Source organism: Malaclemys terrapin, chromosome 10, assembly GCF_027887155.1.
Source record: "Malaclemys terrapin pileata isolate rMalTer1 chromosome 10, rMalTer1.hap1, whole genome shotgun sequence".
NCBI classification, from domain to species: Eukaryota; Metazoa; Chordata; order Testudines; family Emydidae; genus Malaclemys; species Malaclemys terrapin.
The window spans coordinates 29,730,332-29,745,033 of record NC_071514.1 but is presented as its reverse complement, the minus strand read 5'-3'; the positions used below and the strand labels follow the sequence as shown (position 1 = coordinate 29,745,033).

At 44.2% G+C, this 14,702-nt stretch overlaps 1 protein-coding gene across 5 annotated transcripts in view; it reads right to left on the bottom strand.

The window, feature by feature from the left end:
- The window catches only part of LOC128844038 (tight junction protein ZO-1-like), a 175,240-nt gene that overhangs the window by 101,151 nt on the left and 59,387 nt on the right, over positions 1–14,702 (bottom strand). For all 5 annotated transcript variants that reach the window (XM_054041321.1, XM_054041323.1, XM_054041324.1 and 2 more), the window contains exon 2: positions 10,269–10,325. In XM_054041321.1, coding sequence (XP_053897296.1) covers positions 10,269–10,325 — 57 coding nt within the window. The remainder of the gene's footprint in view (positions 1–10,268; positions 10,326–14,702) is intronic.

The window sequence follows — 14,702 nt, the reverse complement described above, 5'->3', positions numbered from 1 at the left end:
GACACGCCCCCCAAATCACAGATAGTGTTGGATGTTCGGTTTCACACTGGCTGTGATTTCTTCCTGGAGTTCTAGGAGAAAACAGAGTTAATAAGACACATGTACCTTTAGACATACTACTGATTATATAAAAACTAACAATATGTTTCATTCCAAAAACAATTGTTAACCAGTTAACTCTGGGAAACTTTTCCGGGAGAGTGCATCAGCCACTTTATTAGAAGCTCCCGAAATGTGTTGTATTTCAAAATCAAAATTTTGGAGAGCTAAACTCCACCGAAGAAGTTTTTTGTTATTTCCCTTGGCGGTATGAAGCCACTGTAGCGCAGCATGGTCTGTTTGTAGTTGGAAACGCCGTCCCCAAACATATGGGCGTAGCTTTTCCAGCGCATACACAATGGCATAGCATTCCTTTTCGCTGATTGACCAATGGCTTTCCCTCTCAGACAGTTTCTTACTGAGAAATACGACAGGATGGAATTCTTGATCCGGTTCTTCCTGCATTAAAACTGCTTCCACGCCTCGCTCGGACGCATCTGTGGTTACTTGGAACGGTTTGTCAAAGTTTGGGGCCCTTAGCACAGGGTTAGACATGAGTGTTGCCTTAAGCTGGTTAAAGGCCTTTTGACACTTATTAGTCCACTGAACTGCATTTGGCTGTTTTTTTCTGGTTAGGTCTGTCCGCGGGGCGGCGATTTGGCTGTAGTGGGGTACAAATCGCCTATAATATCCAGCCAAGCCTAAGAAGGATTGGACCTGTTTCTTAGACTTTGGAACCGGCCACTTTTGGATAGCATTCACTTTGGCCTGTATGGGATTTATAGTTCCTTGACCCACCTGGTGCCCCAGGTAAGTTACTCTGTTTTGGCCTATTTGACACTTTTTAGCCTTAACAGTTAGTCCTGCCTGCTGGATGCGCTTAAAAACTTTTTCCAGGTGCTCCATGTGCTCTGCCCATGAATCAGAAAAAATGGCCACATCATCGAGGTAGGCAACTGCAGATTCTTCCAATCCCGCTAGGAGACCATCTACAAGTCTTTGGAAGGTGGCGGGTGCATTTTGCAACCCGAAAGGGAGTACATTGAATTTATACACCCCTGCCTGGGTGACGAAGGCTGACCTTTCCTTAGCGGGTTCATCTAGTGGTACTTGCCAGTACCCCTTGGTTAAGTTTAAAGTAGAGATGAATTGGGCATGTCCCAATTTCTCCAATAGCTCATCTGTGCGTGGCATTGGATAGTTGTCAGGACGAGTTACAGCATTTAGCTTACGGTAGTTCACGCAAAAGCGTATTTCCCCATCTGGTTTGGGAACTAGAACCACTGGAGATGCCCATGCACTCTTAGAGGGGCGGATTATACCCATCTGTAGCATGTCCTGGATCTCCCTTTGTATAGCAGTTTTGGCATGAGGTGACTCCCGGTAGGGTGGGGTTCTAATAGGGTGAGCATTACCTGTGTCAATGGAGTGGTATGCCCGTTCGGTTCATCCTGGAGTGGCTGAGAAAATTGGTGCAAAGCTTGTGCACAGCTCCTTGATCTGCTGTCGCTGCAGACGTCCAAGGGTTATGGAGAGGTTCACCTCTTCCACGCCACCATCCTTTTTTTCTTCGTAGTAGACACCTTCAGGCCACTCCGCGTCATCTGTTTTCTGGGCTGTAAACTGGCAAACGTTTAATTCTCTGGAATAAAAGGGCTTAAGAGAATTAACATGGTATACTTTAGGCTTTATGTTGGAGGCGGGGGAGGCTATGAGATAGTTAACAGCTCCTAGGCGCTCCTGGACCGTGAATGGTCCTTCCCACGACGCTTCCATTTTATGGGCCTGGATTGCCTTTAAGACCATGACTTGGTCTCCTACTTTGAAGGACCGTTCTCTGGAATGTTTATCATACCAGGCCTTTTGCTCTTCCTGAGCATCCTTTAGGTTTTTTTTAGCAAGGGCCAAAGAATGTCGGAGGGTGTTTTGTAGGTTGCTTACAAAGTCTAGAATGTTTGTTCCTGGAGAAGGCGTAAACCCCTCCCATTGTTGCTTTACCAACTGCAATGGCCCCTTAACCTCACGGCCATACACAAGTTCAAATGGTGAAAACCCTAAACTGGGATGTGGTACAGCCCTGTAGGCAAAAAGCAACTGCTGCAACACTAGGTCCCAATCATTGGAGTGTTCATTTACAAATTTACGTATCATGGCCCCCAAAGTTCCATTAAACCTCTCCACCAGGCCATTGGTTTCATGGTGGTAAGGGGTGGCAACCAAGTGATTCACCCCATGAGCTTCCCACAAGTTTTCCATGGTTCCTGCCAGGAAGTTAGTTTCCGAATCTGTAAGGATGTCGGAGGGCCAACCTACCCTGGCAAAAATGTCTGTTAATGCCTGGCACACACCTTTAGCCCTGGTGTTGCTTAAGGGTACTGCTTCCGGCCATCGGGTAGCAAAATCCATGAAAGTCAGTACGTACTGCTTTCCTTTGGGTGTCTTCTTTGGGAAAGGACCCAGAATATCCACAGCTACGCGCTGAAATGGGACCTCAATTATGGGTAGTGGCTGGAGAGGGGCTTTAACCTGGTCTTGGGGTTTTCCCACTTGTTGGCACACCTCACAAGACCGGACATAATTAGCAACGTCCTTGCCCATTCCCTCCCAGTGGAAGGACTTCCCCAACCGGTCTTTGGTTCTGTTCACCCCAGAATGGCCACTGGGATGATCATGGGCTAAGCTCAAGAGCTTTACCCGATACTTAGTGGGAACTACCAACTGCCTTTGAGGATGCCAGTCTTCCTGGTGCCCACCAGAAAGAGTCTCCTTGTATAAAAGTCCTTGTTCTACAACAAACCGGGATCGGTTAGAAGAGCTGAGAGGCGGTGGGGTGCTTCGCGCCGCCGCCCAAGCTTTCTGAAGGCTGTCATCTGCTTCCTGCTCGGCCTGGAACTGTTCCCTTGATGCTGGAGACATCAGTTCCTCCTTGGACTGTGGACTGGGGCTTGGTCCCTCTGGAAGCGATGCAGGTGCTGGGGCTGTTTCCATTGACTGTGAACCGCTGTCCGCTGGTGCACTATGTGGTATCTCAGGCTCTGGCTGAGCCTCTTGGGTAGGGTTATCTGCTGCTTCTGCCAGTTCAGGCTCGCTGGTGTCCTTTGGCGTTGGAGTTGTAGACGGGTTTGCAAGGGCTGGACTCAGGGCTGGCAATGGTTCTGGTGCTGGTTGCGTTGCCAGTTCCGGTTCTGGGACTGGCTTTGGCTGGGTCTCTGGGATTGGATCCACTACGGCTGTTGCAGTCGTTGGCAGAGGATCCAGTTCCACCACCTTTGTCTGGGTCTCTGGTAACACAGACGGGGCCCTGGTGGACGGCTCAGGAACAGGGATGGGGGTGAAAGCTTGCTTAGCCTGGCTGCGGGTGACTATTCCCACCCTCTTGGCTACCTTCACATGGTTGGCCAAATCTTCCCCCAGCAGCATGGGAATGGGATAATTGTCATAGACTGCAAAAGTCCACATTCCTGACCAGCCCTTGTACTGGACATGCAACGTGGCTGTAGGCAAGGTTACAGATTGTGACACGAAGGGTTGAATTGTTACTGTAGCCTCTGGGTTGATGAGTTTGGGGTCCACTAGGGATTGGTGGATAGTTGACACTTGAGCCCCAGTGTCCCTCCAAGCGGTAACCTTCCTTCCGCCCACTCTCAAGGTTTCCCTTCGCTCCGAGGGTATGAGAGAGGCATCTGGGTTTGGGGATCTTTGGTGTGATTGGGGTGTAATGAACTGTAATCGGTTGGGGTTCTTGGGGCAGTGAGCCTTTATATGTCCCAGTCCATTACATTTAAAACATCGCCCTGCTAAGGTATCACCGGGACGAGGTTGGTTGGTGGAGACTGGTGTGGTGGGGTGAGAAGGCGTCTGGGGTTTCCCTTGGGATGTGGGTGGGGCCTTGGGTTGTCCCCGGTGGTAAGGTTTTGTTTCGGCTTGCCCCTTCTGATATTCGCTCCAACTGCTACTAGTTTTTTTCTTTTCTGCCACCTCCACCCATTGGGCTCCAATCTCCCCCGCCTCAGTTACAGTTTTGGGCTTCCTATCTAGGATGTACCTTTCTATTTCCTCAGGAACACCCTCTAAAAACTGCTCCATTTTTACTAGGGAAAGCAGATCTTCCAGAGATTTAACATTTGCTCCTGATACCCAGGCATCACAATTTTTGTCAATGTGGTAGGCATGACGGGTAAATGACACATCCGGTTTCCACTTTAGGGCTCTGAACCGCCGACGGGCATGCTCGGGTGTTAGCCCCATTCTGAGTCTGGCCTTGTTTTTAAAAAGTTCATAACTGTTCATGTGTTCCTTAGGCATTTTAGCCGCCACCTCTGCTAAGGGTCCACTGAGCTGCGGCCTCAGCTCTACCATGTACTGGTCTGCAGTGATGCTGTATCCAAGGCAGGCCCTTTCAAAATTTTCTAAGAAGGCCTCAGTATCATCGCCTGCCTTGTAGATGGGGAATTTTCTGGGATGGGAAGTGGTACCTGGAGGGGGGTTGTTAGCATTGGCTGGTGCATCCTGCTTAGCCTTTGCTACTTCCAGTTTATGCTTCCTTTCTTTTTCTCTCTCCTCCATCTCTTTCTCTTTCAGCTCCATAGTTCTCTTGTGAGCCTCCTCTTTGGCTTTTTCCAGCTCCATCTCTCTTTTATGGGCCTCCTTTTTGGCTTTTTCTTCTCTTTCTTTCTGCTCTGTCTCGAGTTTTGTTAATTGAAGCAGTCTCTGATGTTTTCTTTCATTTTCTTCTGCTTCTAGTTTGGCCAGTTCTATTTTGTTAGCTACTTCTTTGGTAGTCATTTTTCCTGTTTTCTTGTGCTGGGTAACCCCCTTTGCAGTTGACAAACTGGGAAGCTCTCAGCTCTGGCTGCTGCAGAGTTAACAGTAACTTTCTAACTAGCTACTCCAGAGGATGTAAAAAGAAAAAAAAAACAATTCAGCTTGTAAATACCTTTTACCAGTCATTTGCTAATTGAACCCTTCTCTTAACAAAGGACCTGTAAAAAAAACTTAACACCTCTGCCTTCAGGCAAGGAGAGATAAGATATGCATCTATCTACTTCCAGCTCCGCTTTCCAAGCAGCTAGAAGGAAAAAAAAAAATCTTTTGGGTTTAAAATGATCCCACCGCTATTCACCATGTCAGGACTGAGATCCCCACTTTGAACTTTAGGGTACAAATGTAGGGGCCTGCATAAAAACTTCTAAGCTTAATTACCAGCTTAGCTCTGGTTCGGCTGCCACCATTTTCAATGGATTCCCTCCCTGGGAAACCTTGAAAAACCTTCACCAAATCCCTGGTGAAAACAAATCCAACCCCTTGGATTTAAAACAAGGGGAAATTAACCATTCCCCTCCTTCCTCCCACCAACTCCTGGTGAATCAAGATCCAAAACCCCTTTGGATCTAAAACAAGGAAAAAATCAATCAGGTTCTTAAAAAGAAGGTTTTTAATTAAAGAAAAAGGTAAAAATCATCTCTGTAAAATCAGTATGGAAATCAACCTTACAGGGTAATCAAACTTAAAGAGCTCAGAGGACTCCCCTCTAGTCTCAGGTTCAAAGTACAGCAAACAAAGAGAAACACTCTAGTAAAAGGTACATTTACAAGTTGAGAAAAACAAAGGAAAACTAACACGCCTTGCCTGGCTATTTACTTACAAGTTTGAAATAGGAGAGGCTTGTTTAGAAAGATGTGGAGAACCTGGATTGATGTCTGGTCCCTCTCAGTCCCCGAGAACGAACACACTCCCAAACAAAGAACACAAACAAAAACCTTCCCCCCCCAAGATTTGAAAGTATCTTGTCCCCTTATTGGTCCTTTAGGTCAGATGCCAGCCAGGTTACCTGAGCTTCTTAACCCTTTACAGGGAAAAGGATTTTGGAGTCTCTGGCCAGGAGGGATTTATAGTACTGTACACAGGACAGCTATTACCCTTCCCTTTATAGTTATGACAGTCTCTCTCAGAACAAATGTATACAGTCATTAAAATCCACATCCTCTAGTCCCTATATGCCCTACATAGCACACTCCGGCATCATCAACCATACCTGGGCTCTTCATTTGTGCTCTCTTGACCTTTTAGCAGGACAGCCACCTCAGCCCTTCCAGCTGGAGTGCAATCCCATTTTTCCTAGATGGAAACCCCACAACTTCTGTGCTGGAAGTTCACCCTCCCCTGGCTCCAACTTTCCACAGAGATGTCAATGGTTAAGCCCCCTCCACTGGCTTTAAGCTCTCTCCAGCCCTCGCCTTTGGCTTCCCATCATAAAAAAGTTAGCAGACGACTCTTGCTGATGCTCTCTGGCCTTCAGCCTCAGAGCCCTGGCTTGGGGTAGTCAAGTGGCAAACCCCCTCTTGCTGATCTCCTGCCTTCAGCCTTTCCCCAGGACCCACCTACAGCTTCTTTCTGGTCTCTAGCAACTCTCACCTGCCAATCTCACTCCCAACCAGCTCTGACCTGCCCTTTTCTTGACTGACTGGTCTACCTTATAATTTACATCGACCTAGCTACGTCGCTATGGAGTGTAAAAAAATGTATTTCAGTGAGCGACATAATTAAGCTGACCTAACCCCTAGTGTAGATGTAGCTAGGTCAACAGAAGAATTCCTCCATTGACTTAGCTATCACCCTTCCATTGATGTAGGAAGAATCTATGCTGTGGTGCTACAGCAGCATAGCTGGAGCTGTGCTGCTATAGCACTTGTAATGTAGACACTGCTTCAGTCCGTACTCTAAGAAAGTTCTGACTAACCAGGTCTGTTCTGGCTGTAGGGCCCAGGAGCCCTCTTTTAAGCTCAGTTGGGGGTTAGCTGATAAGTCACAGGCACACAGTCTTCTTCCCTCTTAAAAGGGCTAGTACCACCCTCTAAGAATTTCATCGTTATTTTATTAATCTATTTAGGAAGTTAACCGGTTTCAGTACTATGATCCATACACACTCCCAACTTTCACATTTTTTTCCCTAAACTTATTATTCAAGTCTAATTTATCAATTTGTGTCTACTGCCCCTTTCTGTCCTTCTCTCTTCATTTCTTGACTTTACTATCTTCACTTTAACAACTGTTTTCTATTGGTCCTTTTCCATCTCACCTTCACAATCTTCACAGAGGTTCAGAACACATTCTGTAGATTAGCAGCAATGTAACAAGGCAATCAAATTTAAGAAACAAAAGTTTAGAACTAGTCTTGACCCTATGATGATGCTTTGGAAGAGGATTACTTCTCAGCTGCAGAGCAGATTGAAGCAAGAGTCAGCCAGCCTGACGTATACATGTAATCCTAATATGCATACTTTCTCCAGAGGCAAACCCAATGTCTTGAAAAGTATGTATGTGGGGTGAACGGTGCACTATAAACCCTTTATTAGTACAGGATGGTGGGAATCCATTAGACCACATTAGTGCTAGAGAAAGGTTCAAGAGTTTTGTTGTTTTTTTTTTTTTTTACTTGAAAGATTTACATTATCAATACTGATATTAGATAAAATATTGCATTAGTGAATTGTTTTTAATGTCACAGCATTAAAAGAATAATCAAAATGTGTGTTACGAATGATATTGAAGTCCAATCAATTTAAAATTTACATGGAATTAAGTCATTTTGTTATTAATGATGTGTGAACTTGTTAATTATGTGTATAATGTAGTAGCAAACATTTACATTGTGTATACCTGTAGTGAGTCGGTGTGGCTCCCCTCCTGCCCAGAAGAGGGAGCCCCCGTGCAGGCACCAGAGTGGGTGGAGCCACCGCTGCCTGTCCCCGCCCCCCCGGAAGTCAAGGGGCGGGACGGGAAGTATAAAGGCTGGCCGCCAGAGCTCAGTCGGTGGCCAGCCACCACAGGGAGCAGACGTGCGGCCGGGAGCTCCCGGCCAGGAGACCGCCGAGGCCCGAGCCCTAACTGGCCAGAGCTACCCCGGGCCCGCTACGAGGAGGAGCCGCCGGAGCCCGTCCGCTCCCGTCGCTGGGAGGAACCCTGGGAACCGCCCCCCACTAACCCTGAAGGCGAGACCGCACCAGAACCCCTCCGCCCCTGCTGCTACCCGGAGGAGCCGCCCGCGTGCAACTGGCCTGATTTCCCGACAGAGCTACCGGACCTGCCACCAAGCCCTGGCCGAGAGGAGCCCATGCAGCTGGACTGGCCCGAGCCCGGTGCGACGAATGAGGCAGGCCCTGAGGCGGGACCTGGAAGTAGCCCGGGGATAGCCGACCCCGGTCAGGCTTCAGCCGAATGTGAGCAATGTCAGTGTGTTGCGGTCTGGATACCCCACTGACCAGCAGCGGCAGTAAGCGCTGCTACGGCCCCGGGCTGGAACGCAGTGGAGTGGGTGGGCCTGCGTTCCCCACTGCCACCCCGCTCACGGGTGGCAGGCTTCCCCCTCACCCAACGCTCGGCTGTAGTAGCCTAGGCGTACCCTGAACTGTTTGCTCGCTCAGCCCCTGCAATTAAGGGCCTGAGCTTTAACTGTGTTTGCCCCGCCCTGATCCAGGGCCTGGGCTCCCTAGCTGTTTGACTGCTCAGCCCCTGCACCAGAGGGCCTGAGCCCCGGACTCCCGATTGCCGGCTCAACCCCTCCCTGAGGGCCTGAGCCCTGAGCTAGCTGTTGGCTTTGCTCCGCCCCTGCACCTGAGGGCCGGAGCTTCTGGACTAACGGACTGCTTGTTCCCGCAGTAGTGAGTCGGTGTGGCTCCCCTCCTGCCCGGAAGGGTCGAGCCCCGGCAAGGACCTATTACAATACCCCTGTAACTAAATAACCTATCAAACGAGGAAGAAGCCTTGTGGAACATAAAGAAATTTAACAGAAAAGTGCTAATTTCAAAGCAAGTGGTCAGTTTGTGTGATGGGGGCCATGGATTAGCCTTCCCATCACACGGCCGTCGTCAGTAGCCGGCCCAAGCCAAGTAAATGTAATGATCCAACCAGCAGACCAAATTCAGTGATGAATCCTGGTCATGTCCCACCTGAGCCATGTTGCGTACGCGCTAAGAAGATTGTGTGTGATAATCTGAGGTCAAAGACTCAAATTGCATTCCTTACTCTCCAGCATCAAAGGAAAAGCCCATGTGGGTAGTGACACTGTAAACTTGTTTTCTGAAGAAGCTCTAAATATGGGTTCAAGGAAAGATCCTGGATCTCTGGACTCTTACAGGGAAGTGTACCAGATGCTAAGCAGAGCTGCCCAGAGACAAAGACTTTTGGGAAACTGGCTGTTTATTACATCACTGCCACTATTTGGAATTAGAAACTGGCTCACCTGTACATATATTTTTACCTGCTTTAACCTCTCAATAACTCTTATTTCCTTTTCTTAGCTAATAAATCTTTAGTTAGTTTAGTATAGAATTGGCTACCAGTGTTCTCTTTGGTGTAAGATCTAGAGTACCAATTGATCTGGAGTAAGTGACTGGCCTCTTGGAACTGGGAGAAACCTGATGTGGTGTGATTTTTGGTTTAAGTGAACTTTATCATAAAAGTCCAGTTTGTCTGAGTGGCAAGATAGACTGGAGAATCTAAGGGGACTGTCTGTGAAGCCATGGTAACACTGGCATTGTGATCCAGGAGTTTGCACTTGTCACTGGCGTGGTGAAATGTAAGTATAGAACACACCACTAGCTTGGGGTGTCTGTCCTGTTTTCTGACAGTCTGCCCTGAGGTAGGCACACTCAGTCGTGAGCCACTCCAGACAGTGTGACAATTTATAAAAGCGATCTACTCTGCCTACCACAGGTTACCACAAGCAGATGACTGAGGCCTCAAACACACAATTTCTAGCCAATTCTGGTCAGTACATGGTCAAAGTATGTGTCTCAGAAGTACAGATTTGTACAAACTATTCTCAAACAGAAATTTTTATTTGTGAAATTTTATTCTATTTAGATTTAACGACACTGTCCTATAAAAGTTTCAGCAAAACAAGCATTTGCAACACATTTTTAGCTTTGCAATGCATGAAATACACTTCAGCATAATTTTCAGTTGCGTGGGGATATGTACAAAAAAGTTATCTAAGAAACTTAGGCAAGCTCAAGAGTGACTAGGTAAAAAGTTGTCTTCTTGGCAAGTTTTACCAATAACTACTATTTGAGCAGAGAATTTACAACTCCTCTAATTTTAAACAAAGGAATGTGACAAAACCAGTTTCCTTTTCTTTTGCTTCCTGACATCTGGCTCTTTTCTATTGTTTTCAAAAGCTGCCAGTATCCTGAGTTATGCATACAGAATTAATTGTTGTAATAACTTACCCTGTGAAGCGTCACTGTGTGTTGTTCCCATATAGCTGTTTCTTCCATTGTTGTGCTCTGATTTAAAAAAAAAAAAAAAAGTAAAGTTAGATTTTGCTGTCAATATATAGAAGTTCTTCTGAGCTGTGCAGTACCTCAACTGTAAATTGACAAATTTATATTCATAGTTAGCTACTCATTGGGAGTATTAAAGCTGAGGAAAAACAGATTTTTTTATATAAAGACAGGAAACAGCTCAATGGAACTTCCTGTGTTTCTAACTGAAACGTTCGGAAAAGGACTCCCTATTATATTCACCTCGTACCAGTTGCATGGCAATTTTCAGTGCCTATACAAGTACTAAGTTACTACTATTGTGCATCTAGCGTCTGGGCAATTTTTGCTTATGTTAACTGCACTTTCCCCTACACAGAAGTTTGCCTTTTCAGAACCAAAGTGAAAAATACAGAAAGAAATCGCTTCCAACTTTAAATATTGTGTTTAGCAAACCCTTCCTTACACTCAAATTCAAACACTGAATTTCAGAGAATCCTAACAGATCAAATAGATGGCTAGACAGTCCCCATTTGGTTTTACCTTATTACAGAGAAAACTTAAGTGTGTCACTTCCTATTTTCTTGAGTTATTTCAATAAGAATTTGAGTACCAAATGAACATAGCAATACTTACTACTTTTTCAAAGGTTTCAGAGTAGCAGCCGTGTTAGTCTGTATCCGCAAAAAGAACAGGAGTACTTATGGCACCTTAGAGACTAACAAATTTATTAGAGCATAAGCTTTCGTGGACTACAGCCCACTTCTTCGGATGCATATGCAGTAGTCCACGAAAGCTTATGCTCTAATAAATTTGTTAGTCTCTAAGGTGCCACAAGTACTCCTGTTCTTTTTACTTTTTCAAAGAGGTTCTGAATTTCCTTGATTCCCACTTTGCAGGATTAGGCCCCAAAAGGAGATTTTAATTTAATTTTTAAAATAATTTCATTGTTTATTCTTTGTGCCTGTAATGTTAGGGATAAGTTACAAACTATATTTAAATTTCTTTTAAATCATCAAGCTTTGATCAGAGATGACATGAAAATGTTTAGAGAAGTGTAAGGTCTGTGGAGTTGAACAAAAGGATGAAATTCCAAACACTTCCAACCCTTGGAATTATAATTAAGTTTAAGAGAAAATGTACGAACATTTGGTATGTAGGTTCTCACTTGTTCAATGAGCAGTAGTGAGTGATGCTGGTCTAATGCCCAGTTTTAGTTTTGCTATAATCAAATGTTGATTTATTAGCTTCTGATAATACCTTATGTTTTGTTAGTATTCCGCCATTTATTTCTGTTCTAATTATACCCATATACACTACTATTAATCAGGAATGCCTAGCTATGGAGTACAGTACATGTACTGTACCGTGAATATGGGTCACATTCAACTGACTCTGCAGTTCAAATGAATGCTAATCTTTTATCTGAACACTAGCACTGCAGAACAAAACAGGGACCTATGTAAGGGAACAAGACTAGAGAGTAGCAATATGAACACATTTACAAGCCCTGCATTTTTGCCTTGAAAATAAAGACTTGCAAGTCTACACACTGTGCCACAAGAAGCAGGCATTGAGGGGAGGAAAAAAGCAGCCAGTAAGGACCAGGGAGGGGCTTTCGAGAAAGAGCAGGAAAGTCAGTAGGCAATATACGGGAGTGGCACTGAGCCTCCAGCTGAAGAATTGTCTTTGTTTTCAAAGGGAGTGTCCAGTCAGTCTAGAACCTTTCATAGACAAACAAATCAGACATCTATTTAATAAAAGTGAATACAAATAGGTGAACATACTCAAAACAAATTTCAATAAAAACAGGTCTAAAACCAGAAATAAAAACGGTCTTAACTTGGCAGCCAGCAGTTAACTGTACCACCCTATGTCAAATACTAAGAGTCAGTGCAACAATATATACAGATGGCTTCTGATGCAAAATGAAAATAATATCCACTACTATGGCTCTACTTTTGAGAACTCTATCCTAACACCAGACACACAGAGTGTGTACTCTTATCCCCTCATTCAATACCTTAAAAACTTACATCAGAGTATTACAGGTATATAGAATACTTTACAGGTAAATACTAAGGTCCTTGCCTGGCCGTAAGTTTACTTCACACTTGACACTAAAATGCCTGGTTTTCTTTTTTTCCTAGTGCACATTGTGTTTCCTAAAGTCAACTCATTTTTCTTGAAGTATAATGTATTTTACTAAACTGCAACTTCCTTTCTATTCCATACTATGCAACTGATTTGAATGAGAAAGGTTATGGCTTTTTAACTCTTTCTCATAACAAAAGTATGGCATTTAATAGTTAATTATGCCAAACACTTAAATACTGTACACATTATCATGAATATAGCAATAGTGAGAGATTATTTACATACTAAAAGGAAGTCACCTTAGCAACAAAAGAAAATCCATCTGTTTGTTAAGTAATACAAAGAGCAAATGTTATTTGTTATTTTCATTTCTTGATGGTCTTATTCACCTCGCTTAAAAAAAAAAATTCACAAAAAAGTTCTTTAGCCTGAATACTCTTGCCAAGCTAATGAAGAACTGTCTGTGCCAGTAAATTAAGCTTTGTTCATCCAATTTTGTTGGAAAACCACCCATTCATTTATATTGTAGTTTGTTAATGTTTCTGGTTGATTGCGGTCTTTGTGGGCCTTAATATTGGAGTCAACAGCAGGAGATGAGGAAACTGCTGAAGTGCCTTATAAGGTGGAACATGAGTGTAGTAAACAGAACGCATAACTCAAGATTTTATGTAACTTTTTATAGTAATCAAGTACTTGTCTGGGTTTTAAAACATACAGATTTCATTTTTTCTGAATAATGGCAGCCTAATTTCTACTGTTTAGTGGTACATCTAATTCCTTATGATCATTCAAAATTAAGCGCCAATATTTCACTTCAGGTTATAATCTGCAAATAAAACTGTGCAGCTATAAATCACCATACACTTGGGTAAAGACATGACAATGAACTAGGCCATAAAAGTGTGCTCAAGAATAAGACAATTCAATCAGAACGCAACGCCATTATCTTATCTTATTGAATGACAAAACTGACATGGGCAATCAGCTGGTTTGCTGTGTCCTTACTTGACTACCTGGGTCATCAACAATATTACTAGGTTTGAAGCATTTTTTGTGCCAGCCCTTCTGACTAAACTTCACAATCACTGCTACCCATTACGTTACATCTCCTTAGACTAATGACAAAAAAAAATTCCATCAATTTAAGAATGATTAAAAAAAGAAAGGTGACTAAACATTAAAAATATATATGTTCAATATTCAGATTTGTGCATTTAATCTTCATTCATTTAACTCGAGAACAATTTCTAATCCCTTTCCTACTATATATGTAGAGCCCTATCAATTTCATGACTGTGAAAAATGTGTCCCGGACTCTGAAATCTGATCTCCCCCTTGCTGCTGGGAGCACCCCAGCTGGGGGCTCCTAGCTGCGAATCTCAGCCGGGCTGGGGAGGGGATAGGACTTGTCCTTCCCCTGCATGGCTGCTCTTGGGAGTGGGAGGGATCAGACCCACCTCCGGGTACCTTTTGGGTTGGGACCTCCACGGTTACACCACCTTGAAATTTCAGATGTAAACATTTGAAAACATGAAATTGACCAATTTTAAAACCCTCTGGCCTTGAAATTGATCAAAATGGACCATGAATTTGGTAGGGCCACAAATGAAGTAGTTTAAATGACTAACATATCAAAATAGTTTCATAATTACCTGCTGAATCTTAACTACCTCAAGTAAGGAAGTTAACTGTGTGCAAAAACTAGACTATTAACCAAACACGCTTTTCCCCTCAATCACCTTTAAAGGGAAGTGACAAAATCAGCTTCTGATGAAACAGCATTATAGGAGAGAAATACAAAAACAAACACAACCCTCCCCCCTGAAAAAAACACAGTTGATACAATTACACTACAACCATATTTTTCCCAATAAGAAAAGACTGAAAAGTTATGGCTTTATAAATCTTGATGTGTCATCTTTCAAATTAAGAATGAGCAATTTTATAGTAAGAATACTTCGTAGTTAAATACCAGTTCTAAAACAACTGTTTCTCAACTTGAAAATGCAACAAGATTAATTTTTATGTTTTGCTGGAGTATTGAAGTATGTAGGACTTTTGGGGGAAGTTTAAGGACGCTTGGAAATATTGCTTCTGAGAGGATTGAGCATGTGATGCTGAAGGTTGTGATGACAGGATCAGTGAGTCTTCTCCCGCTTGCGAGGAGGTTCCTAGGTTGTTGGGCGGGCAGCTGAGCCCTGATTAGGGGGCAGAGCTTGGCTGAGGAGAGGGCCTATAAAAGCTGCCACCCAGCCAGGCAGCGGCAACAGCTGCGAGCAGCGGCACAGGAGGCAGCGAACAGGG